Source organism: Saccopteryx leptura, chromosome 6, assembly GCF_036850995.1.
Source record: "Saccopteryx leptura isolate mSacLep1 chromosome 6, mSacLep1_pri_phased_curated, whole genome shotgun sequence".
Taxonomy (NCBI): Eukaryota; Metazoa; Chordata; class Mammalia; order Chiroptera; family Emballonuridae; genus Saccopteryx; species Saccopteryx leptura.
The window spans coordinates 70903623-70931257 of NC_089508.1; the positions used below are offsets into that span (position 1 = coordinate 70903623).

A 27635-nucleotide genomic window follows, 5' to 3' on the forward strand; every position below is an offset into this window, starting at 1 on the left:
GGCTCACCAGCTTGAGCCCAAGGTCACTGGCTCGAGCAAGGGATCACTCGGTCTGCTGTAGCCCCCCAGTCAAGGCACATATGAGAAAGCAATCAATGAACAACTAAGGAACCACAACGAAGAATTGATGTTTCTCATCTCTCTCCCTTTCTGTCTGTCTGTTCCTATCTGTCCCTCTCTCTGTCTCTCTCTGTCTTTCCCATGACAAAAAAAAAAAAAAGAAAAAAAAGAAAAGAAAAAACAGGCCCTGGCCGGTTGGCTCAGTGTTGGAGCGTTGGCCTGGTATGCAGGAGTCCCGAGTTCGATTCCCAGCCAGGGCACACAGGAGAAGCGCCCATCTGCTTCTCCACCCCTCCCCCACTCCTTCCTCTCTGTCTCTCTCTTCCCCTCCTGCAGCCAAGGCTCCATTGGAGCAAAGATGGCCCAGGTGCTGAGGATGGCTCCTTGGCCTCTGCCTCAGGCGCTAGAATGGCTCTGGTTGCGACAGAGCAGCACCCCAGATGGGCAGAGCATCGCCCCCTGGTGGGCATGCTGGGTGGATCCTGGTCGGGCTCATGCGGGAATCTGTCTGACTGCCTCCCCGTTTCCAACTTCAGAAAAATACAAAAAAAAACCCCACAAAACCCCCCACAAACAAACAAAAAAAAACACTTATCACCACAGACAACAGTGTGAGGATTGCAGGAGGGAAAATGGGTGCGGGAGGTGAAGGAGTGTAGAGGGAGGATGGATGGTGATGGAGGGAGACGTGGGGTGGTGAACACACAATGCAGTGTACAGATGATGTGTTCTAGAATTGTACAGTTGAAACCTATATAATTGTATTAACCAATGTCACCCCAATAAATTCAGTTAAAAAGTAGAATTTCTCAATCCAGATAGAACTCACAGAACTTGCCTGACCTGTGGTGGCGCAGTGGGATAAAGCATTGATCTGGAACACTGAGGTCGCCAGTTCAAAACCCTGGGTGTGCCTGGTCAAGGCACATATGGAAGTTGATGCTTCCTGTCCCCCACCTTCTCTCTCTCTCTCCTCTCTGAAAATTGAATAAAGTCTTTAAAAAAAAGAAGAAGAACTCGCGGAACTTCAACCTTTTTCTAGTTCAGGGACTCAAACATGATTTTCAATTATTAGCAAACAGTCTATAGAGCAGTTTATTATTAATTAATGGCTACTATTATCAGCATCATTATCATCACAAATGGTAACATTTATAAAATATATATTACTATTAATCCTATTGCGTACATGAAGTTACTGAGATTTATAGACATTATACAGCTCACCAAGGTCATCTAACAAGTTAATAAATAGTGGAACCAGGAATCAGATCTACCTTACTCTTGTGTACTAAGCTTCAATCAGAATGAGAAGATGTTAAGGAACAAAACTCAGGGAAATGCTGAAAGCCAGAAGTGACAGAATAAGGAAACGTTCAATCCTCAGGTTGGAATTTGGCCTGGATTGAAGAGGCCAGATTCCTGGTTAGTGAGTTCCCTCAAAAGACCTTTTATACAAATGCTTGTTAATCTGTAGGTGAGGATATTTCCCGTGTCCTTTTCTGATCTCTACTGAGCAAAATAGAGATTGTGTCAGACAGTGGTTCTCAAACTTTAACAAGGGAATTAGTCACTTGGAGGGCTGGTTAAAACAAAGAATGTTGGGCCCCCCTCCCAGTTTTTGATTGAAGAATTTGTATGTCCAACAAGTTCTCAGGTGTTGCTGATGCTGCGGGTCCACAGGTGTAAGGAAAGCCTACACCAGGGGTCCCCAAACTTTTTACACAGGGGGCCAGTTCACTGTCCCTCAGACCGTTGGAGGACCGGACTATAAAAAAAACTATGAACAAATTCCTATGCACACTGCACATATCTTATTTTAAAGTAAAAAAACAAAACGGGAACAAATACAATATTTAAAATAAAAAACAAGTAAATTTAAATCAAGAAACTGACCAGTATTTCAATGGGAACTATGGGCCTGCTTTTGGCTAATGAGATGGTCAATGTGCTCCTTTCATTGACCACCAATGAAAGAGGTGCCCCTTCCGGAAGTGCAGCGGGGGGCCGGATAAATGGCCTCGGGGCCGCATGTGGCCCACCGGCCGTAGTTTGGGGACCCCTGGCCTACACAGTGCTTTCCGAATGAGGTATCCAGTTGGATCACAAATCACATGGAAACCCCTGATTTTGAGAAGGTGGTTCCCCAGAAAATCCCCCAGAGCAAGAGGTTTTTATTGTTTTGGTTTTGAAAGGATGAGGGCAAACGACTAGGGAATGGCAGAGCAGTGCGTTTAATTGTCACACACACACACACACACACACACACACACACACACACACACACACAGCCACAGCCAGAAAAATCAATGACCCAGTCCTTTGGGGGGAGTGTGAGCTAGATGGGAGGCGCTCACAATTCACTAAGGGTTAATCTCAGCCTGAGAGAGTTCTTTCTTTAGATAAAAAGAGAGCTTTGTGGCCAAAGGAAACGCAGGACCATTGGGGTCTCTTCACCTGCCAGGCAGGTGTGTTTTATTTGCTGGTGGTCTTCTCTTTAGGAAAACTGAGAAAAGCCTGAGGGAGTAAATGCTCAGCTCTGATACCCTTTGATTAAATGAGTTGCATCTTGTGAGAGCTGCAACTACACTAGGAAAATGCGTAGTTTTACGTATGTTTGAACAGGAAGAAGGCGGGTCTTTTTGATCCAGATCACCTGAACTACTTATGAGATTCTCTCTGAAAATGACTTCTTTTTACTGTCATCTGTGGCAACATGGATTCTTAAAAAATGAAGTTTTGCTCATTAAATTTACCTGCTTAAGTTGAACCATTAAAAGAGGAAAGAACCTGACCAGGTAGCTCAGTTGGTTAGAAAATTGTCCCGTGTTCCAAGGTTGTGGGTTCCATCCCCAGTCAGGGCACATACAAGAATCAACCAAATCAATCATTAAAATAATCAATAAATTAAAAAAGGGAAAGACATCCTCTAGTTAAGTGTATATGCTAGTGTATACTAGCATAATTTGTTAGCAGGAATTAGGCTGGATCTAAAAGTAGATTCTGAAATGAAGAGTTAAATGCAAAAGGTTTACTGGGAGGGCTCTCAGGATCCCAAGGGAGTGAGGGATGCAAGGCCAGGCAGGGGTAGGCTGAATAGTGATGGTGTCTCAACAGAGGCCTCAGCAGATCCCATGAGCAAACAGAGCTGGCATTCAAACTGGGTTGACTTGTCACTGATTGCCTGCTGCCTCTGGGGAAGGGACATATCTGTAGGCAGGGTAACTGCCTTAAAGACAGGACAATTTCTGGGAATTCAGCTGTGAGCCATTAGCAGTGAAAACTCCAACAACTGGAGCAATGAGTACCTCTTTTCTGAAGTTTGTCCAAGGAAGCCTACTAGGCGCCATGGGTTAGCTAAAGAAGATCTGATAGGCATTCTAAGTTTCTAGAAACTTGTACTACCCACTATTACAATATTTGCATGATACATCATTGGACCTCTTGTATAGCATATTACCAATATCATTCCAGTTATAATGCTGAAATCTGAGGACTCTGCTGGGTACTAAGCATTGTAAAGAGCAGGGTAGACGCAGTTCTTTTTTAAAACTTTTTAATTGGACTTATTGGGGTGACATTGGTTACTGAAGTTATATAGGTTTCACTTCTATAATACATATAGGTGTTATACAATTCTATAACACATCCTCCATATGTTGTATTGTGTGTTCACCACCCAAAGTGTCAAGTCTCTTCCATCCCCATTTATTCCCCCTCTACCTGGACTCTTCTATGTCTTCCTGCCACTAGACCCAGTTCTTTTTCTTTCTTTTTTAAAAAGAGTTTTATTTATTGATTTGAGAGAGAGAGAGAGAGAGAGAGAACGACAGGGGGTTGAAAGAGCAGGAAGCATCAACTCATAGTTGCTTCTCATATGTGCCTTGACCCGGCAAGACCAGGGTTTTGAACCAGCAATGTCAGCGTTCCAGGTTGATGCTTAATCCACTGTGCCACCACAGGTCAGGCACCTCTCGACAAGTTCTTAAAGCAGGCAGAAATTATAAGGGTAAAAGAATGATAATGGCTAACATTTATAGAAGCCTTGTTTAAAGCACTATTATTATTCCTACTTTATATATTTAATAAACTAAGACATAGCTTTAAAAACTTGCTCAAGGTCACAGAGCTTGTAAGAAATAGCTAGATTTTTAACTCTGGCTGTCTGGCTGCAGAGCCTGCTTAACCAGCTATTGCTTCCTCTCTGTTATCCTAGAGGAGTTACAGAGAAATTAAAGCCCTTGACTTTTTTTCCTTTTATCGTGTACTATAATTTTTCACTTTTGTTTTATTTCTGTATTCCCCCAAACACTTAATTAGTACTGGATTATGCACACAGTGGCACATAATGAAGTTTAGTTGATGTTCAAAAAAAAAGAAGAATTTTAGTTCTCTCTGCCTCCACTGAGTGCTGGTAGGAGCGACAAAGAATGGGAGATAATAATTTGTGGTTTGTAGAAGGAGTTCCATAATGTCTCTATTTACATTGTAGAAGACTCATCTCTTATAAAATCCAGCTTCCTGTACCAAGAAACTGAATAAGACCATGTCCAAAAGACATATAAATAATCTTTGTCTATAAAAATGAAAAGCTTGGCCCTCACTGATTAGCTTGGTTGGTTGAATGTTGTCCCAAAACAACAAGGTTGTGGATTCGATCCCTGGTCAAGGCACACATGGGAAGCAACCAAAAAAAAAAAAAAGAAAATGCATGACTGAGTGGAACAACAAATGCTTCTCTTCCCTTTCCCCTCTCTTTCCCTTCCTTTCTCTCTGTCTCTAAAAATCAATAAAAAATTAGCCCTGGCTGATAACTCTGGTTGGCGTGGAGGTTGCCATTCGATTCCCTGGTCAGGGCACGTACAGGAGCAGCTCGATGTTCCTGTCTCTCTCTCTCTCCCTGCCTCACTCATAAAAAAACAAGTAAAAGGTTGTGTTTGAATAGGTGTCCTGTCATACACAGCTAATAGCAGACCTGACCCCGAAGCCTCTTACAGTCATTTCCAGTCTGCTCTAGAAGAAGGGTCAGTAAGCAGCAGCTCGCCAGCCAGATCCAGCCTGCTACCTGATTTTGATTTTGCCACCTTTTGAGGCAAGAATGGCTCTTGACATTTTTTAATGGTTGGGGGAAAGAATCAAAAGAAGTATCTTTTGCGGATGTGGAAATTATATAGAATTTGTATTTCAATATGCATGTCATTGTCACATGAGCACACCCATTCATTTAAATGTTGTCCGTGGTTGCTTTTCGAGCTAAGCTGCAGAGCCAAGTAGTTGCAACAGAGACTGTATGGCCCACACAGCCTAATGTTTTTACTGTCTAGCCCTTTACAACACATGCCTTCCCAGTGCTGCTGTCGAGCGGTTCTCAACCTTAGCTCTATGGGACTCACTTGAGGGAGCTTTTAAAACTTCCAGTTCCCAGGCCACACACTGTACCAATTAAATCAGCATGACTAGAGATGAGACCCAGTCTTCGGGATTTGTTAAAGCTCCTCCTTGTTTCCCAATGTACAGCCAAGGTTTCAAGCCACTGCCTAGAGCATGAATGTATTTTGAGGGGCAGATGGACCAGGCTTCTTACCATCTAGGCTGCCAGATGGGCAAGAAAATGCAGGTCACCCATCGCCACCTGTGTGTACAGGGGGTGACATTAGCAACGAGGTTCAGGACCTCCAGATGCCCTCAGGTAAAGCCCTTCCCAGGGAGGAAATGGCAGGGATGAAGGGGACCCCAGGGAGAGGAAAGGATGGATTATACCAAATATCTACCCCAGCGCATTGAGTAGGACTGAGTTGAAGACAGATTTTTGCCCAAATGGAACATCATCGAATGCACAGGTGGTGTGGCCTTCCTCCCTTGCCCTAGCCTCTGGAAACAGGTGACCTAATTCATTAGCATCCACTAACGCAACCATCTGGTGGAAGCTGCAGAGCACAGAACTGAGCATCCTGAGCAGTGGGTCCAAGTAGACATTTTAATCAGCTCTATGGCCTGGGAGCTGATCTGCTTCAGAATCACCTGGGAGGCTTGTTAAATTGCAGAGTCTAGGCTCCACCCCAGACATATAGAATCAGAATCTGTAGGAGCAGTCCCAGGAATCTGCATTTCAACCAGCATCCCAGTTGACTCTTAAGAACTTTCAAGATTGATTCCCACATACCTAAATGGTTATTGCAATGAATACCAGATGTGCAGCTGCAGTTGCCCTGTCATTGTTTCCCACGGTGGCCTCAACTGGCTAAGCCAGTTACTGCTTCCTTCCAGAGGTGCACACACACATTAGAAAAAAGGATGACATTATTAAATAAAATCTATAATATACATGCCAAATGACCCCTTTAAAAAAACAGTAGTGGGAGTCATACATTCACCTACCAGTTGCTGCCTTCCTCAGTACTATGCTACGCCCATGGCGAACTGTTTAAAATATCTCAGTAGTGCCAATCTTCCTTTTTCAAAGATAGCCGGCAGGGGTCTCAAACTCACGGCCGGCCCGCGGGCCGCATGCGGCCCGCCCACCAATTTTGTGCAGCCGGCAGACTAATCAAACTTCGTGGATTAGTCTGCGGGCCAGTCTGCAGTGGCTCAGTGGATAGAGCAGAGGACCCAGGTTCGAGACCCTGAGCTCACCAGCTTGAGTGCGGGCTCATCTGGTTTGAGCAAAAGCTCACCAGCTTGAACTCAAGGTCTCTGGCGCCAGCAAGGGGTTACTCGGTCTGCTGAAGGCCCGCGGTCAAGGCACATATGAGAAAGCAATCAATGAACAACTAAGGTGTTGCAATGCGCAACGAAAAACTAATGATTGATGCTTCTCATCTCTCTCCGTTCCTGTCTGTCTGTCCCTGTCTATCCCTCTCTCTGACTCACTCTCTGTCTCTGTAAAAAATAAATAAATTTAAAAAAATTAAAAAAAAAGATAGGTCTAAGTTTTGTAAGTCAACAAACATCATTTGTAGTAAAAATATGGTGAATACAGTGGGACATTAAGTTGGATCTGTTTTGGTTTTTAAAAAAAATGAACTTTGACTCTTAAGTGACCACACTGAATGATCAGTATACTCTCCAACTCCAACCGACATGCCTTCATAATATTCTGTCTAAAACAGACTTGTTCTAGGGAGTCCCAGTTTATTCCAATGTAAAGGAGAACAGTCTTTTGGATTTACAAATTCCAGGGTATTTTGTATGAAATCAACCCCATTTCTTTAGAGTCATTGTCACAGCACTTTTAAATCTTTTAAAGGGGGTATAAGCCATCAGTTTGTGGGTATAGCAAGTGTATGCATTTTGAAATACGTGATTCTATTACAGGAAATCATTGTGGAGATAGGAGAAAATGACCTTATTTCAGTTCATTAGGGGAGACTTGTAGGGGAGTTGCTATACCAGGGACAGGATGGTTTTTTACTTTGTTATAGTGCAATTGATGGGTCGATATTTGCATCAGAGCCAAAGGGCAGAATCTCGGAGTAGACTGAGCAACCTGTGTTTTGTGGTTGCTTGAGCCGGGTAGAATTGCAAATGTACTTTAGAATCAGATTTTAAATATAATTCAGGTTGAATGGAGTGGAGCGATAAGTCAACGTGAGAGTAAATGCTGCGGGCAGTACTGAAAGGTTTTATTTGACCACCCTGGGACCCAAATGCCTGTTTCTAAAATGAAAGGATATATTTTATGGGCTGAATCTACCCTCCTCGAGTGCATGGCCGATGCCCTTTGATAATAATAACACAAAGGGAGTTTGAAGCTTTCCATTTTCAGCTGGTCTCTGGGCATTGACTGTGTTCATTGTGTGCTTATCGCCGTGGAGGCAGGCTCATGTTCTAAAATGTCCTGTCTGAGGGCTTGAACAAGTTCTTCAATGTCTTTAATTTCACCAAGCTGAAGGAAATTGAACACATAGATCACGGAGCCTTGATGTTCTGAAGGCAGATTTTTTTTTTTTTTAAAAAGGTACTAGTTTCCCTAGAATGATCAGAACATCATAATAACACCACACTGATGTGGAATCTGAATTACAAGTCCCTTCATTCATCAATATGAAGGCCGTTTGAGACATTCTGGTGACTACTTGTCCCTTTCACATTGATCGCTGATTTCTTAAGGATTTATGTTGGAGATTATAAGTAAGGAAAAGTTTCCTGGAAAATACAGGTGGTTTGGTTTGCCTAATTTTTTTTAAAAAATATTATTTTAGAAAGGCTCTTGCTGTGATTAAAATTTATTCTCATTTCTGTTAGCCTGGACAAAACTGAAACCACTCCTTCACTCAGTGTGTGTGTGTGTGTGTGTAGGTGGAGAGTGTGTGTGTGTGTGTGTATGTGTGTGTAGGTAGAGAGAGCTGCATCTCACCGTTCCAGTGAGACTGTGTGTGTGTGTGTGTGTGTGTGTGTGTGTGTAGGTGGAGAGAGCTGCATCTCCCCGTTCCAGTGAGACATTTGCCTGGTTCCATGTTACACATTTTCTGGCTTTCCTATTTACTGAAGAACTGCATTTTGACATTCACTAGAAACACTTTGTCCCACAGCCTCTCTTCCCATTAAATGCTCCACTTTGTCTTGGATTGTGATACTGCCTTCCAAACTTAAAAATAAAAGGGAGGGGACATTTAGGCAACATTGCTCCCAAAAGAGCTTAACTGTTTATGGGTTAAAGATACAGAAAAATTAGAACTTAAGTACCGTAGTGACCAGTGGTTGATGAAGAAAGGTAGCTTTGTTTGCCTGGTTAGTTTGGACTCTGTTAAGATAGACAAAATATCTTTTTTTGGTCATATTGTGTAGGCAGAGTTTTATATGCTTAAAAGCAAATCTTCAACTGCATTCTTATTCTCTGACATCAGCCCACTTCTCCCCTTCTGTCTCATGTGGCAAAACAATAAACAAAGTGACCACTGTTGGTACTCTGGGGCGTTTCTCCCTTTCCTTCTAGTACAGGCTCCCAGGATGGAAATCTTTAGCCATTTAAACTCCAAAACTTCTGCTCCTCTAAGAGAAGATGTTTGCTGAACATGTGCTAGCTGCAGAACGGCTCAGAGGTCAGCTCCAGAAAAACGGCTGTGCAGAAATACGGGCAGCTGGACTTGCGGGGGCAGGCCAGTCCCGTGAGAGATCTCTGCTTGGGGTTCTGTTTTCTTTTTTCTCAGCGTTTGTAAAGTCAGTGCTTTAGGTCGGAGGGTAAAGCTGAAACTTCAGAAAAGCATTGAAAGTACTATTTGTTCTTGAAAATATTACAGTTAATTTCTTGGTCCTCTTCTGAGGGGAAGAAAAGATCTTTGTAAAAAAAAAGCAACAGAATGCAGGCATGTATGTCTTGGTTGGCTGGGTTTTCAGGAGATGTGTTAACACTGATATCAGCAAAGAAAGCAGAATTTCAGAGGTTATTTTAAAGCAGTGGTTCTTAACCAGGTAACTGGATTCTTAAGAGACCCACAGATGGTTTTCTGGAGGTGGTGGTGAAGGAAATGGTACTGTATAGAAAAGTTTGTACAAACATGCCTTTTATTGGAGAGTCTGTGACTCTTTTTAGAGTCTCAAATTAATAACTGTTTTTTGGATATGTTTTTATTTATTTATTGTGGTAAAATGCACATAACAAAATTTAACTCTTTTTTTTTTAGGTGAGAGGAGGGGAGTTAGTGAGGCAGACTCCTGCATGCACTCCAACCAGGATCTACCCAGCAACCCCATCTAGGGCCAATGCTCCAGTACTGAGCTATTTTTAGTACCTGAGGCTGACATGCCCTGACCAACTGAGCTATCCTCAGCGCCTGGGGGCCATGCTCAAACCAATTTAGCCACTGGCGGTAGAAGGAGAAGAGGGAGAGAAAGGAGGAGAAGAAAGAGGAGAGAAGCAGATGGTTGCTTCTCCTGTGTGCCCTGACCAGGAATTGAACCCAGAACGTCCATAAGCTGGGCTGACACTCTATCCATTGAGCCACCGGCCAGGGCTAAAATTTAACATCTTAACACATTTTGAAGTGTATATTCAATGCTATTAAATAAATTCTTACTGTATCACCACCATCATTACCATCCAATTCCATAACTTTTTTTAGCTTGCAAAGCTAAAAATCTATACCCATTAAACAATAATTCCCCATTCTCCCCTCCCCGCACACTCTTGGCAACCACCATCCCACTTTCTGTCTTTATGATTTCCACTACTCCAAATACCTCATATAGAGTGGAATCACGTAGTAGTTATCTTTCTGTGACCTTCTTATTTCACTTAGCATAGTGTCCTCAGGGTTCACCCATGTTGTAGCATATTAAGGAATTTCCTTTCTCTTCAGGTCTGAATAATATTCCACTGTGTGTATATAGCGTACCACATGTTGCTTTTTCATTCACCTGTGGATTGACAGTGGGGTTGCTTCTATGATTTAGCTATTGTGACTAACACTGCTATGGACATGGTATATAATATAACTACTTTTTAAAAGCAAGCTCATAAGCACAAGTTTTCTCTTTTTTCTATTGAGCAAGGTTGTATATCAAGAAGTTTTCAGAATTTGTAAAGCTTCCTGTGCCTCAACTGACTTTAAAGTTCTGACTGGTTGTGTCTGTGCACACACATGTGCACTTGCCTTCTTAGGCATATGGACAGGCATGTCCAACAACAAATGACATTGCTCAGACTGGCCATATACATAGGAGCTGCTCTTTCATTAAAACCCTGGCTTTCTACAGCCTAAGTGCCATCAGTACATGAGTGGATAAAACAGCAGTGGTACATTTACACAATGGAATACTACTCAGTGATAAAAAAGAAGGCACTCTTGCCCTGGCCGGTTGGCTCAGCGGTGGAGCGCCGGCCTGGCGTGCGGGGGACCCGGGTTCGATTCCCGGCCAGGGCACATAGGAGAAGCGCCCATTTGCTTCTCCACCCCCCCTCCTTCCTCTCTGTCTCTCTCTTCCCCTCCCGCAGCCGAGGCTCCATTGGAGCAAAGATGGCCCGGGCGCTGGTCATGGCTCCATGACCCAGGCGCTGGAGTGGCTCTGGTCGCGGCAGAGCGATGCCCCGGAGGAGCAGAGCGTCGCCCCCTGGTGGGCAGAGCATCGCCCCCTGGTGGGCATGCCGGGTGGATCCCGGTCGGGCGCACGCGTGAGTCTGTCTGACTGTCTCTCCCCGTTTCCAGCGTAAGAAAAATACAAAAAAAAAAAAAAAAAGAAAAAAGAAAACCAAAAACAAAACAAAACTAAGAAGGCACTCTTACCTTTTGCAACAGCATGGATGGACCTAAAGATTATTATGCTAAGTGAAATAAGCCAGTCAGAGAAACACAAGTACCATATGATCTGACTTATATGTGGACTCTAGTGCACAAAATAAACTGCAAATCAAAATAGAAACAGAAGCATGGATACATCGAACAGACTGACACCTGTCAGAGAGGAGGGGAGTTCAGGGACTGGATGAAGAAAAGGTGAAGGGATTAAGCAGAACAAATATATACATAGAGCACACAGACACAGACAACAGTGTAGTGATAGCCAGAGGGAAAGGGGGTGGGTGGGGGTGGGTGGAGGTGGGGGAAATGGGGATGGAAAGAGACTTTGCCTGGGGCACAGGGTGCACGATGTATTAGTGTGCAGATGAAGTTTTATTGAATTATACACTTGAAATCTGTATGGTTTTGCCAACCAATATCATCCCAATAAATTAAATTTAAAAAACAAAAAGCAAAAACCCTGGCTTTTGGCTCCAATATTCTGAAGTAGGGATTTCTTAATCCAGTACCTTACACCCAGTGGTGGGGTTCAGCTGGTTCGCACCAGCTCAGCAGAACAGATACCTACTTTTTTGTTGAGTTCAGTGAATCAGTTGTTAAAATGGCACTTGTAATCAGGGTTCTCTCTAAGGTGGGCAACCTTAACAGGGTTCTCTCTCTGGTACTGTGGAGCCGCCTAATGCGGAAATCACAAATTTACATTCCTTACTCTATTTTTTTTTGTATTTTCCAAAGTTAGAAGCGGGGAGGACAGACTAACTCAGACTCCCACATGTGCCCGAATGGGATCCACCCGGCATGCCCACTAGAGGGTGATGCTCTGCCCATCTGGTGTGTTGCTCTGGTTGCAACCAGAGCCATTTCAGCACCTGAGGTGGAGACCATGAAGCCGTCCTCAGCGCCTGGGCCAACTTTGCTCCAATAGAGCCTTGGCTCTGGGAAGTGAAAAGGGAGATACAGAGGAAAAAGAGGGAGAAGGGTGGAGAAGCAGATGAGTGCTTCTCCTGTGTGCCCTGACTGGGAATTGAACCTGGGACATGCCACATGCCGGGCCAACGCTCTACCACTGAGCCAACTGGCCAGGGCCTTCCTTACTCTTTTTTAATGTTCATCTGTGCAACAGCATATTCTAAATGCCCGTAGTAATGTTCATTCCATTCATAGGTGAAAAAAATTTGATGGACCTATGCTTGTAATATTTATTTATTCATTTCATAAAACTCATTATATTTTTGATGAAATATTACATTTTAATTCCCTCACGCTTGTTACTTCAGTAAAGAAACGTAAAGAGAAAAAGTGCCAAACAACCAGGGGCTGACAACTTCTATTGTTTCTTGTCAGGTATTATTTAATATTTTTTCATTCATATTTTAAAACTCTTTCTTATAACCGAATCTAGTTTTGTGTAGCTCTTTTATTGTTCTTATTTAGGTATTATATGCATGAAATAATAAACTACCTTTTGGCATACCATTTTACTATACTTAAAATAGTCATCAGGGCAGAGAACTGGTTGTTAATTTATTTGAATCCCACCCCTGCTCACACTGCTCATGCATGCTTCCTAAAGTAGAGATTTCTCATGTAAAAGTGTTACTAAGTCTGGTCAAGATTTTGTTTCTTCATTTAACTTTGGGAAATGGCAATAGGCAAGTATACCAAATAAACTGGAAAAACAAATCTGGATTTAATGGCTATAAATATGAAGGCATTAGACCCTGGCCAGTTGGCTCAGCGGTAGAGCGTCGGCCTGGCGTGTGGGGGACCCAGGTTCGATTCCCAGCCAGGGCACATAGGAGAAGCGCCCATTTGCTTCTCCACCCCCCCCCCTCCTTCCTCTCTGTCTCTCTCTTCCCCTCCCGCAGCGGAGGCTCCATTGGAGCAAAGATGGCCCGGGCGCTGGGGATGGCTCCTTGGCCTCTGCCCCAGGCGCTAGAGTGGCTCTGGTCACAGCAGAGCGATGCCCCAGAGGGGCAGAGCATCTCCCCCTGGTGGGCAGAGCATTGCCCCTGGTGGGCGTGCAGGGTGGATCCCGGTCGGGCGCATGCGGGAGTCTGTCTGTCTGTCCCCGTTTCCAGCTTCAGAAAAATACAAAAAAAAAAAAATATATGGAGGCGTTAAAGGCTAAGCTGGGATAAGAGCAGAGAGATAAATAATGATCTGTTATTATCTGTAACATGAACACTGTCTCACCTCTCTGTGGGGGTTGGCAAGAGAGAAATGTGTCACCTCTCCACTGGGACATCCTTGATGTGTCCTCACGTCTTCAAATCACAGGAGCAAAACTTCTGCTGAGAGAACTTACTTTGCATTTTTTTTGGAATATTTTAAAAGATAATTTATCCAATCAATTGCACAATAAAAGTTAAACATACACTCTTTACATCTAAACATCTATAGTATCAAAAACAGGAAATAAACCACACACACACCTCAACCAACTCACTGTTTCTAAGCTCTTTCTGTATCACTATTGATAAAAATTAACTTTATGCAGCTGCTACCAATGTATATATACCATTCAAGTCTTACTTTTCTTTCCACCAATTTATATAGTGGAATATAAACTTTGCGGTTTCTTTAGTGCTCATTTCATACTTAACATTCCCAGTGGCCATATCGATATGGTATGTTTTATATGTACCCCACAAGCTTTGGTTTTGGTGCTTCACTCTCAGATAAATGTTTTTTTTATTATACATACTTAATGCTATTTCAGTACAAATTCTCCCTCTCTTGTCAAAAGCTCTGATAAGTTTTATGAACTATGTCATCTTTTACCAACTCACTCCTTACAAAGATTGTCTGAATACTAATCAGGGCCCCCAGCAATGGGTAAATATACCTAAAGTGGGATTATTCCCGTCTTTCCCAACACTGGATTTTATAATTTTCATTTTTGCTGAACAAAGTGAGTATCTTGTAATTGTTTTCATTTTCAATTTTAAAATGTAAATGAATGTCAGCACTTTCCTGGTTTTTTATTTTTAAACTGAACTATTTCCATCTCCTTTTGTGTGAATTATCTAATCCATGTGTTAGCAAACTACCTATTTTTAGAAATAAAGTTTTATTGGCACACAGCTGTGCTTTGTTTACAAATAATGTCTGTGGCTGCTTTTGAGTTACAGTGGCAGCGTTGAGTAGTTGCAATAAGCAAAGTGTAAAATATTTACTCTCTGGTCCTTTTCTGAAAAAAGTTTTTAGACTCCAATGAGCTCTTTTTCACTCTTGTTCTACCACACTTTATACTCTAGCACTCTCAAGGAGGACTTGCAGTACCTCTCATATCATGATAATTTACGTTTGGTATCTTTGTACATATTCTTCCTTCTGTCTAGAATTTCCAAACTCTACTCTGCAAGAAAGGTTCACTCTCCTTGAAAGGTTCTCATGCTATAAAGCATTCCCTTTAATTCAAATTCACAACTTTACTTTTTGTTAAAAGATATTGACAGTTGGTGTGAGAATCTAAAAAAAAAAACGTCTAGGAAAGCACTCTGTAAAACTACAGGGTACTATATAAAAAGTAACAACTTCTAACAGTAACTATTTTTTTTTATTTATTTATTCATTTTAGAAAGGAGAGAGAGAGGGAGAGGAGAGAGAGAAAGGGGAGGAGCAGGAAGCATCAACTCCCATATGTGCCCTGACCAGGCAAGCCCAGGGTTTCGAAACGGCGACCTCAGCATTTCTAGGTCGACGCTTTATCCACTGAGCCACCACAGGTCAGGCCCTAACTATTATTATATCCTATACTTAGCAGGGTCAATGCCCACCTTTGTTTCTGCTTTTATTTTTTTATTTTTTTTATTTTTTTCATTTTTCTGAAGCTGGAAACAGGGAGAGACAGTCAGACAGACTCCCGCATGCGCCGGACCGGGATCCACCCGGCACGCCCACCATGGGGCGAAGCTCTGCCCACCAGGGGGCGATGCTCTGCCCCTCCGGGGCGTCGCCATGTCGGGACCAGAGCTACTCCAGCGCCTGAGGCAGCGGCCACAGAGCCATCCCCAGCGCCCGGGCCATCTTTGCTCCAATGGAGCCTTGGCTGCGGGAGGGGAAGAGAGAGACAGAGAGGAAAGCGCGGCAGAGGGGTGGAGAAGCAAATGGGCGCTTCTCCTGTGTGCCCTGGCCGGGAATCGAACCCAGGTCCTCCGCACGCTAGGCCGACGCTCTACCTCTGAGCCAACCGGCCAGGGCTCTGCTTTTATTTCAAACCATCTACAGGAGCTTTTTAGACCAAAGCACTCCAGTAGACAAGTGGGCTCTCATGGAGTGAGGGGTCTGGTAATACCTTTCTCAGATCTCTTTATTAAATGCCAGCAACATAGTGGGGTGCCTGCATTCATTATATTGGCAACACCAGAGGCCAATTTGGATCAATTATATGTGCCTCATTAATTACTAATTAATCATTAAAATGACTCAAAACATCAATTGATCAAATAAAAGAGCCCAACCCTGTACGTTATCCTTATATTTGACTCCAGAGATAAAGTTTAGAATCCTAGAGAAATGCTAAATATGAAATCCTGAAAAAATACAGTAAGCCAAACAGTCGTTCTATCTTTTGGTTGCAGGTAATTATGCAGAAATCAGACAAGATAATACTTTTGAGAAGATTTTAATTTATCCAGAAAAATACAAGTCAGAATTAAAACATGCAGTATAAATCCAAAATAATGCCTAAAGTCTTTGGAAATTCTTTTACTTATCTTTTCAATGTGTCTACTAGAATTCCTCTCTCTCTCTCTCTCTCTCTCTCTCTCTCCTCTCTTCTCTCTGACTGCTCCTCCCTCAAAAACATCTCATAGAAAATATTTTCACTTAGGTTGGGTAGCTCAGTTAGAGCATTGTCCCGATACACCTAGGCTGCAGGTTCAATCCCTGCTCAGGGCACATACAGAGTTCAACCAATGAATGTATAAATAAGTGGAACAACAAATGATGTTTCTCTCTCTCTCATCAATAAATAAAAAGTAAAAAAATATTTTCATGAAATAGAATATATATACATAGTTATAATATATATATATATATATATATATATATATATCCTGTAGTGTGGACTGTTAATATAGTTTACTAATTTAAATAATCTCTGGAGGATCTGGAAAAGAGCTTAGAGATTTCCATTTGCTTTCTGGAAAGTTTAATATATGTATTGAAAGCCACAAGGTGAGTGTTCATATTACACAAGTGAAAGCTTGGGCGGTTATGAATGCTGAGTCCAAGAGATAAAAGCTCTTAGTTCTAACTGAATTTTGGAGAGGAGGGCGCCAGTTCATTCACCACTTCCATTAAGGAACAACGACTTATAGTGGTTCCTGTCTCTCAGGAAGTGCAATATATAGTAAGGGCAGAAAAATAAGCAAAGAAGGAAATTTGTTATTGATTTTCTTTTCTTCTGTGAAATTACATGAAAGCTCAATGGCTTGTAGCAGTAACTCAGTCAATAAGGCTCCATTTGAGACCACCTTGAAGTTCAGTTTTCTCTCTTTCCTTTCAAACTTCCTCTAGTGTCAGGCTCTCTTGTATTTAATTGTCTTTGGAGCTAAGATACTATGATTACTATGATGCTTTTTATTCATAACACTACAAAGAAGATTATGCTAAAAGTAAACTGTGAAATATTCCCAGACAATAATATTCTGTCTGGCTTTTTTGGTTAAAAATTGACAATGCTTAAAACCAACCCTGAAAACCCCAAGGGAAAAAGGAGATGAAGAAGGTGAATGGTAGGACTGCTTATTCTAAAGAAATTTTTCAGTATTAAGGTGTTGCTGGGTTGTCTTGGGTTTGAACTGCAGAAGTACTGAGCATGCTGTTTTCTCCTGGGGGGGTGGAGGGAGGTGGTTTATGTCAGCCTCACCAACATATGTATGCACATTTTAGTCATGACACTTGTTAACATTTATTGAATATAAACTGCATGCTAGATAGTATGCTAAGTTTTTATACGGTTTCTGTTCCATAGGGAAGCAATAAGTCGCCTGTGTGAAGCTGTCCCTGGGGCAAACAGAGCCATTAAAAAGCGAAAGGTAAATATTGGTGTGGTTATCTTATTTTACGTTTCCCAACTATGGAAAGATGATATCAAAATAGAGGTTAGTTCATTCCACCATATGACTTAAGGTCCAGGATGGTCTTTACGAATTGGCACAATATTAGAGGTGCAAAGTTGTTCTCATCCCTCAGATTTTTCCAACTTGCCTAACACGGTCTTAAATGGCCTAGAGTGACAGAATGGAGAAAGCACCTGGGATTTAAGTTAGAAATCTGGGTTCCAGGCCTGGGTCTTTACTTTCCTTCAAACATGGTATTTTCTGTCTCCAAGACTCCATTCATTCTTGCCCCTGTAAGGTTAAGTTGTTGAACCAGATGACCAGTTGGGTACCTTCTGATTTGAATAGTATATAACATATGTATTGTGCATTTTAACATTTTAGACTTTTTAAACCCATTGACCTATTTTCAAATGGAAACATGGGTGCTGATAGAGGTGAGATAATAACACATGGGTAAAAGGAGTTTTTATGCTGAATGTTCACGAGTTTTGATGTTGATACACTTGGGTTTAAATCCCGCCTCTGCCTCCTACTTTTTTTTTTATTTTTATTTTTTTATCTTTCTGAAGCTGGAAACGGGGAGAGACAGTCAGACAGACTCCCGCATGCGCCCGACCAGGATCCACCCGGCACGCCCACCAGGGGCGACGCTCTGCCCACCAGGGGGCGATGCTCTGCCCCTCCGGGGCGCCGCTCTGCCGTGACCAGAGCCACTGTAGCGCCTGGAGCAGAGGCCAAGGAGCCATCCCCAGCACCTGGACCATCTTTGCTCCAATGGAGCCTTGGCTGAGGGAGGGGAAGAGAGAGACAGAGAGGAAGGAGGGGGGGGGGGGTGGAGAAGCAAATGGGCGCTTCTCCTATGTGCCCTGGTCGGGAATCGAACCCGGGTCCCCCGCACGCCAGGCCGACGCTCTACCACTGAGCCAACCGGCCAGGGCTCTGCCTCCTACTTTTAAAGAACAAAAATTCAATCGAGCAAATTTGAAGATCTAATTGGCTTTACTGAATGATTCATGAATTGGGCAGCATCCCTTTTAATAAATAGAGAGGTACTCCAAGAAACTGAACAATATAGAAGGCTTTTATAGGCAAAACTGTGACGCACAGGAAAGTTATTAGCAAAATAAAAGAAAGAATTGTTTCAGGCACAGTTACCGTCTCCTAGGAAAGATGGGGGTCTTAGGTTGATTGGCTCGGTTTCCTTTTCAGATTGCAGAGGGCCCATGTGAGAAATTGCTCATTGTACTGACCAGAAAATTACAGGGTGACTGATTATGATTACATTCCTGGAGCAGGTTGAAACAGCAATCAGGTTAGGTATTAAGTCTAGGTTTAGCACCATGAGTCCATTTGGGGCCTGTGGTTTTCTCCTTCACACTACTAACTAAAGTATACGTATTGTGATCTTGGACAAGTCATTTCATCTTTGGATCCTTGTCATCTGTAAAATGGGAGAAAACAGCCCTTACTTTGTAGAGTTGTATAAGAATTAAATGTAATGATGTCTATAGTGTCTGACATATATTGGACTTTCAACAATAATGATAATTAGTATTATGTTATTAAACTATTGGCCCTAGAATGTTTAGTTGCTTTGAAAAATCCAAAGGCTCTTAAGATAATTATATAAATCAGAGAAATGTAAACTATTTAAGAAGGAAGGAATTTTTAGGTATTTTCCAGTCTAACCCTCTCACTTTACCAGCTACTGAACTATGGCTCAGAGAAGAGATTTGCCTTGAGTCACTAGGATGATGAATATTAGAGCCAGCAGTAAAAGCTAGATCTTCAGATGACCATTTTAGTGTTCTATTTCCATACTACCTTTCCGTATTTTTTATCACCGTTTTGTATAGAGCTGAACCCAGTGTAACCCAGAATGACTCAGAGGAGCCACCTAGTATGGAAAACCCTAATACATGGCTTTTGAATGCTATTAGAATTCTGTATTACTAATATCTTCGCCAGAACCCATAACTTCAAATTAGCCTCTAGTATCCTCCTGCTTCTCAGAACCTTTGTGAATAGGATGCTTCAACTGGATGATCTCAACAAACAGGCTCATTCATTCAAGACTTTCTCATTTCAGGAGTAAGGAGTCCACACCCCAAAACAAAACGAAACAAACCAGGCTATTATTGTTCCAGAAAGTACACCTTTAAAGAATAAAAAAAAATTTTTGAGTCAATTTCCTTTGAGAGCTAGCATTTATTGAATACTTAATACATGCCAGGGACTCTTCCAAATACTTTACATTTTTTATACTTTATTCCCCCAATTAAAAAAATTGTGGTAAAATATATGTAATATAAAGTATACCTACTAATCATTTTAAGTGTACAGTTCAGTGATACCAAATATGTTCACATTGTTGTTCAATCATCACCACCATCCATCTCCAGAACTCTTTTCATCTTGCAAAACCAAAACTCTATACCCATTAAACAATAACTTCCCATTCTTCTCTCTCTCCATTTGTGTGTGTGTGTTTTATGTGTGTGTGTAACTCTGTTTTATTGAAATAAAGAAAATAGGTAACAGGAATAATCACACTTTATCCACCATTCTACTCTATGTCTTTATGATTTTGACTACTCTAAATATTTCACATAAGTGGGGTCATACAGTATTTGTCTTTTTCACTTAGCATTATGTCCTCATAGTTCATCCATGTTGTAGAATGTGTCAGAATTTCTTACCTTTTTTTTTTAGTATTTTTCTGAAGTTGAAAATGGGGAGGCAGTCAGACAGACTCCCACATGCACCCGACCGGGATCCACCCAGCATGCCCACCAGGGGGCGATGCTCTGCCCATCTGGGGCATCACTCTGTTGCAACCAGAGCCATTCTAGTGCCTGAGGCAGAGGCCACAGAGCCATCCTCAGTGCCCAGGCCAACTTTGCTCCAGTGGAGCCTTGGCTGCGGGAGGGGAAGAGAGAGAGAGGAAGGAGAGGGGGGGAGGGTTGGAGAAGCAGATGGGCACTTCTCCTGTGTGCCCTAGCTGGGAATCAAACCCGGGACTCCTGCACGCCAGGCCGATGCTCTACCACTGAGCCAACCGGCCAGGGCCAGAATTTCTTACTTTTTAAGGTTGAATAATAATAGCCCATTGTGTGTATATAATGCATTTCAGTTATCCATTTATCTGTTGATGAGCACTTGGGTTGCTTCCACATTTTCGCTATTATGAATGACACTGCTATGAACATGGATGTCCAAATATCTGTTCAAGTCTCTGCTTTCAATTTTTGGGGATATATAACAAGAAGTGGAATTGCTGGATCACATAGTAATACTATTTTTTTAAAAGATTTTATTTATTGGTTTTAAAGAGAGGAGAGAAAGAGAAAAGGGGGAGGAACAGGAAGCATCAACTCCTAGTAATTGCTTCTCATATGTGCCTTGACAGTTTGGGGTTTTGAACGAGAAACCTCAGCATTTCAGTTCAATGCCTTATCCACTGAGCCACCACAGGACAGGCAGGAATACTATTTTTAATTTTTTGAGGAACTGCCATATTGTTTTCTGTAGTGGTTGTACAATTTTACATTCATACCAATAGTGCGCAGGGTTTCAACTTCCTCATATCATTGTTAACACTTGTTATTTTCTGTTTGTTTTTTTGTTTGTTTTGACTAGTTATAAGTCTATCCAGATTTTCTATTTGTTCATGATTTAGTCTTGGTAGATCTAATGTTTCTAGGAATTTGTCTATTTCATCTAGGTAATCCAAATTGTTGGCATTCAATTGTTTATAGTACTCTTATAATTGTTTTATTCTGTTGAGTCAGAATAAATGTTCCCATCAGTAATGTCCCCATTTTCATTTCTGATCTTAATTATGCGAGTCTTCTCTTTCTTTAAGTCCATCTAACTAAAGGTCCATCGATTTTGATCTTTTTGAAGAACCAACTTTTGGTTTTATGATTTTCTCTTTTGTTTTTCTAATCTCTATATAATTTATTTGTGATCTTATCTCCATTTCTTCCTTTTTTTCTTTCTTTCTTCTTTTGCAAGTGAGAGAAGGGGAAATAGAGAAACAGATTCTTGTATGTGCCGTGACTGGGATCCACCCAGTGACCCCCAATGCTCTACCCATCTGGGGCCATGCACACAACTGAGCTATTTTTAGCACCTGAGGTGAAGGCACCATGGAGCCATCCACAATGCCCAGAGCCGATGTGCTTGAACCAGTCGAGCCATGGCTACTGGAAGAGAAGAAAGAAAGAGAGAGAGAGAGAGAGAAGGGGGAGGGGTGAAAAAACAAATGGTTGCTTCTCCTGTACCCTGACTAGGAATAAAACCCTGGATATCCACATGCCAGGCCAATGCTCTACCACTGAGCCAACCAGCCAGGGTCCATTATTCTATTTTTTTTCTGCCAGTTTTGGATTTAGTTTATTTTTTAAGTTCCTTAAGTTGTAAATTACAGCTAGGTTGTTGACTTCCAGTCTTCTTTTTAATGCAAGCTATAAATTCTTTTTATAACTGTAAATTCTCTCCCTCAGCACTACTGCATCCCAAAAGTTTTAGTATATTGTGTTTTTCATATTTTTAATCACAAAAAAACTAGACAGCAACTTTTTCTTCTTTTTTTAATACTTATGGTGTTCAAAAGGACTTAAGAGTTCAAATAGTCCAAACTCTCACAGGAATTCCTTTTATATAAACCAGGCCCCTGTTCCCAATACTCAGGGAAAAAAGAATGTATGAGAAAAATTCGGAGCGCTCAAATTTCACCACTTACTAAAGAATTTTCTGCATTCTAATTTTTTTTTTTTTTTTTTGTATTTTTCCGAAGCTGGAAACGGGGAGAGACAGTCAGACAGACTCCCGCATGCGCCCGACCGGGATTCACCCGGCACGCCCACCAGGGGGCGACGCTCTGCCCACCAGGGGCGATGCTCTGCCCACCAGGGGGCGTCGCTCTGCCGCGACCAGAGCCACTCTAGCGCCTGGGGCAGAGGCCAAGGAGCCATTCCCAGCGCCCGGGCCATCTTTGCTCCAATGGAGCCTTGGCTGTGGGAGGGGAAGAGAGAGACAGAGAGGAAGGAGGGGGTAGGGGTGGAGAAGCAAATGGGCGCTTCTCCTATGTGCCCTGGCCGGGAATCGAACCTGGGTCCCCCGCACGCCAGGCCGACGCTCCACCACTGAGCCAACCGGCCAGGGCCTGCATTCTAATTTTTAAAAAGTTTTATTAAGAAATCATTTTCTCTCATTTGATTTATGTAAAGTAAAATACAGAGGAACAGTATGGGCTTTGACCCATTTTTAACATTTAGAAATGAAACATTTATTCTCTAACAACATTCATTAACTTAAGAGTATTGTTTTGTTCTTTTTAAAGCCTCCAGTTAAGTTCCTATCAACTGTTCTTGGCAAAAGTAATCTTCAGTTCTCTGGAATGAATATAAAACTGACCATCTCAACATATAGCCTCACACTGATGAATCTTGACAACCAACAGGTAAGATCAGGATTGTCATTTATAGCTTAACTTATTATCTATTTCTCTAGAGCAGCCTGGGCATAATAGGCAAGTTTCAGATGGAGTATACCCAAAATTTACTAAGGGTACAGGGGGAAAAGATCTGCCAGTATTTATACATGACAATAGTTAGAACAGCATTTCTAACCCATTGGGGATTGTCATTGCTTACATACTTGCCCCTTACCCAATTGGCTTTGTTATAAGAACCAATGTGCAAAAAATATAGCAAATACCATTTGGCAACTTCTGTTATTGAATCAGTCATTTATTACTTTCTACCAACCCTTCCTGGAGAAAGAGCAATTTTATTATCAGAAGTAAGGACAGAGGAAGAGTAGAACTAGGGTTAATGTTCTAGCTAACTAAAATTTGAGCAGAAAACACTTTCTTACAACTCTTGAGACTGAAGATGTTCTAAAATGTTACTGTATAAACCTAAGTTTTTCATCTTTGATGATATTTGATACTATTGTGTGCCTGAGTTTTCTTTTTTTTTAATTTTTATTTATTCATTTTAGAGAAGAGAGAGAGAGAGAGAGAGAGAGAGAGAGAAGGGGGAGGAGCAGGAAGCATCAACTCCCATTTGTGCCTTGACTCGGCAAGCCCAGGGTTTTGAACCAGCGACCTCAGCATTCCAGGTCGACGCTTGACCCACTGCGCCAGCACAGGTCAGGCCTGTGTGCCTGAGTTTTCACTGTTAACCTTATTTCTCAAAGAACAGCATTGCTGAAGCAAATACAAAAGACATACAGGCATTTGGGCTACATGTGCACCTTAAAGCAGGATAATTTTTGCCTTGCTTTTTATTTTTTTTATGTCAGGTTATTTATCCGTGTTAGAGTCTAATTTTTCTTTGTCTAACATGTACTGATACAAGATTTTTAATATTTGAGATTTTACTGCACAGAATGCTGTTAATCAGGGAATCATGGAAGCTTTAATGTGTACTTGGCAGTGATAAAACACTAAGATTTTGAGGTCACATCTAGATTGAAATCTTGGCTTTGTTTTGAATGGGCGAGTTACCCTACCACTCAGTCTTTCTCATCAGTGAAATGAGGGTTATAGTACCTATTCAGAGAGTTTTTGAGGAGATGGATTTAGCAATAGAATGCCTTATAGGGCTATTTAGAGGATTAAGTAAGATCATGGATGTGAATCCCTTAGCACCATGTCAGTCACATGATAGCTATTATTATTTACTCAAATGTTCTTTTTTGAGACCTGTTCACATATTCAGTACTTAACAGGGTAAGTATACTATATAAATTTATAGAATTCTTAGTAACATATAAATACATATATTTTTTATATACATACATATATGTAATATATTACATATCTTTTGACTTTCATTTTTTTTCTTGTCAAAAAATTTACTTCAGGTTTTTAAAACATTTTATTTGATTTTAGAGAGAGAGAGAAGATGGGATAGAAGGAAAAAAAACCAAACCATTGATTTGATTTGTTTTTCCACTTATTTATGCATTCATTGGTTGATTCTTGTATGTGCCCCGACCAGGGATTGAATCTACAACCTTGGCTTATTGGATGACGCTCTAACCACTGAGCACCTGGCCAGGGCTCACTTGCAGTTCTGAAGGCTGCTTTATTTTCTAAATTTAAAAGCAGAATATAATAATTTATTATACCTGAGTCTAAATCATCATAGATGAAAATGCTTAATACAAAACATTTCAAAATAGGCCCTGGTCAGTTTGCTCAGTGGTAGAGTGTCGGCCTGGCGTGCAGGAGTCCCAGGTTCGATTCCCAGCCAGGGCACACAGGAGAAGCGCCCATCTGCTTCTCCACCCCTCCCCCACTCCTTCCTCTCTGTCTCTCTCTTCCCCTCCCGCAGCCAAGGCTCCATTGGAGCAAAGTTGTCCCAGGCACTGAGGATGGCTCTGTGGCCTCTGCCTCAGGCGCTAGAATGGCTCTGGTTGCAACAGAGCAATGCCCCAGATGGGCAGAGCATCGCCCCCTGGTGGGTGTGCCAGGTGGATCCCGGTCGGGCGCATGCGGGAGTCTGTCTGACTGCCTCCCCGTTTCCAACTTCAGGAAAAAAAAAAAAGATTCCATTCTAGTTGGGTCCTCATTGGTTATCCAAAAGAGGTGATTCCACTCTTAAGATGAAGAATATTTGGGGCTGTATTTGGAAGATGCAACATATCTGAGTGAAGGTAAAATGTTCCCTTGGTCTTTCAGATACTTTGTCTTCAAGACATTTGTAGAGATAAATTTATTCTTTTTAGTTTTCATCCACATATATGGTAAGGGATGCTTAATGCTTTTAGGTATGAAATTTCATTGAGTATCATAGCCCTTGAGTTATCTGTTTTGTAGGGAAGAAAGCGTAGGCAGAACTAGAGCCAATAGTGACAGCCTTACGTGCAGAATCTAATAAGCATTTAAAAAAAATGGCTCTTTTCACAGGGTGATTGAGGAATGGGAAATTTAGGAAGAATATGGTTGTGGTGTGTTTGGTAGTGGGTGCAGTTTATTCTCAGCATTTCCTTCTCCTCCACTACTTTTTTTCCCCCAGGACACTGCAATAAGAGGTAGTATTGCCACACACCCATAATCTTTCTGCAGAACAGAAGTAGGGACAGTGGACATGGGTGGCTTCCACTACCAGTAGTTATAGCAGTGAAGTGCCTTTGGCAGCTTTTCTGCACGGGTGGCATGGAATGGGGCAGTATACAAAAGAATGTGCCACACTCCAGGTGCTTATAGTCAAGAAGCTTTATACGTTCCATCAAAAGGGCAATTTAAATGTTTGAGGGATGAAGGCAGCAGAGAAGCGACTTTAGAGATGGAACATGAGAAAAGTATTAATCAAATTCTCTTTTAAAAAAGAGAATTTACTCTTTCAAGTTCTAAGATAAATAAATACAAAAATATACTAATGCCCCCCTTAATTTATAGGGTGTTTCTGTTTTCTAGGGCTGAAAACAGAAAGAGTTTATTGATATTCATAGATGACAGAGCTTTAATGGGTCAGATGGTTCACATTTATTTTTATCCACTGAGAACTTTAGAAGTATCACCGCTCACATCCAGAAAATGTCTCATAGAATCTCAGAGGCAGGAAATAAAACTATATTAAACACACAATGCTTGAATTTTCTAAAGCTTACAATGTTTTGGTATGGCAAAATATATTTTGGAAAAGCAAGTTACAGGTTTTCTTTTGTGTTTTTCATATATTCCTTATTTTAAAAATTCAAGCAACAGACTTCATTGACATACTTTAATATAGTATCTTAGGGCTCTAAGCAAAAATGTCAGGCTCAGTAGCTTCCAGTCTCACTATTTCTTTGTTCATTTCTACATCTCCTACCACCAACCCTCACAGCCACTGAAACTGAGAATGGTAATACGGAGAGAAAGAGGGTCAACAAGCAGAAATAGAGAGATCCTCTAGTCTCAAATATTTACAGAGGTCAGGCAGGTAATGCAGTGCTCAGGAAGAAGAAACAGTAATGGTGCAAGCACAGTGACAAATGACGAATACCACCTGGATTCCAGCTTAGGGAGACAACTCTGGGGAACGCCGCAAGTGGAGTATCTTCTCTAGGTAAAGGTGAATCAGATGCTTTCCCCATGTCACTGTAGGTCAAGGACTGCCAGATCTCACTTGAAAAAGAAAAAACCCTGGAAGTTACTGCTTTCTTGATTATGAATATTGGTCTTTAATTAAGAAATAAAAATTGCCTGACCTGTGGTGGCGCAGCGGATAAAGCATCGACCTGGAATGCAGAGGTCGCTGATTCAAAACCCCAGGCTTGCCTGGTCAAGGCACATATGGGAGTTGATGCTTCCTGCTCCTCCCACCCTTCTCTCCTTCTCTCCTTCTCTCCCTCTCTTTCTCTCTTTTGGTGCGCAAGCGTGCGTCTCTCTGAAACAAGTAAGTAAAATCTTTAAAAAAAATAGAAATAAAAATTATAAACATGGGACAAACAAAACAGATCTGTGACTTTAAGGGAGCCAATGTGGGATAGCTGATTTAGAGAAACAGTTGTAATATTTATGAATAAACCCAGAAAATGCTCCCCAAATCACATGACATACTGTATTCATAAACTTCTTTAAGTTCTCTCTCACCACATCACAAAATCAGGGACAGATTTCTTTAGTCCCTATTAAATGAAGGTATACATATATCTAGTTGTTCCTATTTTTAATTTGAGGCCCTAAGGCAGAAATATTAAATAATTTACCTAGTTACAAAGTAAGTTAGTGGAGGCTAGATTTGAACCAGCTAGGTTGGTCCCAGTCTGTGATAACTTTAATATATAATAAAAATACAAAAAGTGATTTTACATCCCTAACAGAAGTGTTAGAAATGTTACGCTACCTTCAGTAAATTAACAAGTATTAATTTCAGTGGTCTCTCAGTTCACTGCCTGTTAAGAGTAAACAATCATTAGGAGTTGAAGAATGCAGGTCTTTCTCCACAAAACAAGCTTTCACACCTAATAAGGGGTTTTCTTTTCCCCTCTTCTTGTTCCATAAGTCAGTCCCAAACAGAATCACACCTCCCCGTTTGTAGACCTGCTTTTTCTGAGCCTACTTCTTGGCATCTTCATCTGGAGGTAAATGCAGCCAGTCAGTTCACTGTGTATTGGTACCCCTTTTTTTTTTCAGAGTACCGTTAATTCACATCACACAAGCAATTGATTTTTTATTCACTCATCTAATGGCAGCTACAAACTGTGAGGCCTGGGGGAGGCAGGATTGTGAAATTTGTTATCTCCTGTCTAGTCTTCCTCC

The 27635-nt window shown here is 41.6% G+C and overlaps 1 protein-coding gene and 1 long non-coding RNA gene across 2 annotated transcripts in view; one reads left to right on the top strand and one right to left on the bottom strand.

Moving 5' to 3' along the window:
* Nucleotides 1–27635, top strand: part of SHC4 (SHC adaptor protein 4) — a 133164-nt gene that overhangs the window by 55643 nt on the left and 49886 nt on the right. Inside the window, exons 3-4 of the mRNA XM_066342073.1 lie at nucleotides 17281–17344; nucleotides 22719–22838. Coding sequence (XP_066198170.1) covers nucleotides 17281–17344; nucleotides 22719–22838 — 184 coding nt within the window. The remainder of the gene's footprint in view (nucleotides 1–17280; nucleotides 17345–22718; nucleotides 22839–27635) is intronic.
* On the bottom strand, nucleotides 25893–26617 carry LOC136377397 (uncharacterized). Its single transcript, XR_010746294.1, has 2 exons — nucleotides 26582–26617; nucleotides 25893–26498 (listed from the first exon to the last, which is right to left on the bottom strand). It is a non-coding gene; the product is annotated as an uncharacterized lncRNA (long non-coding RNA).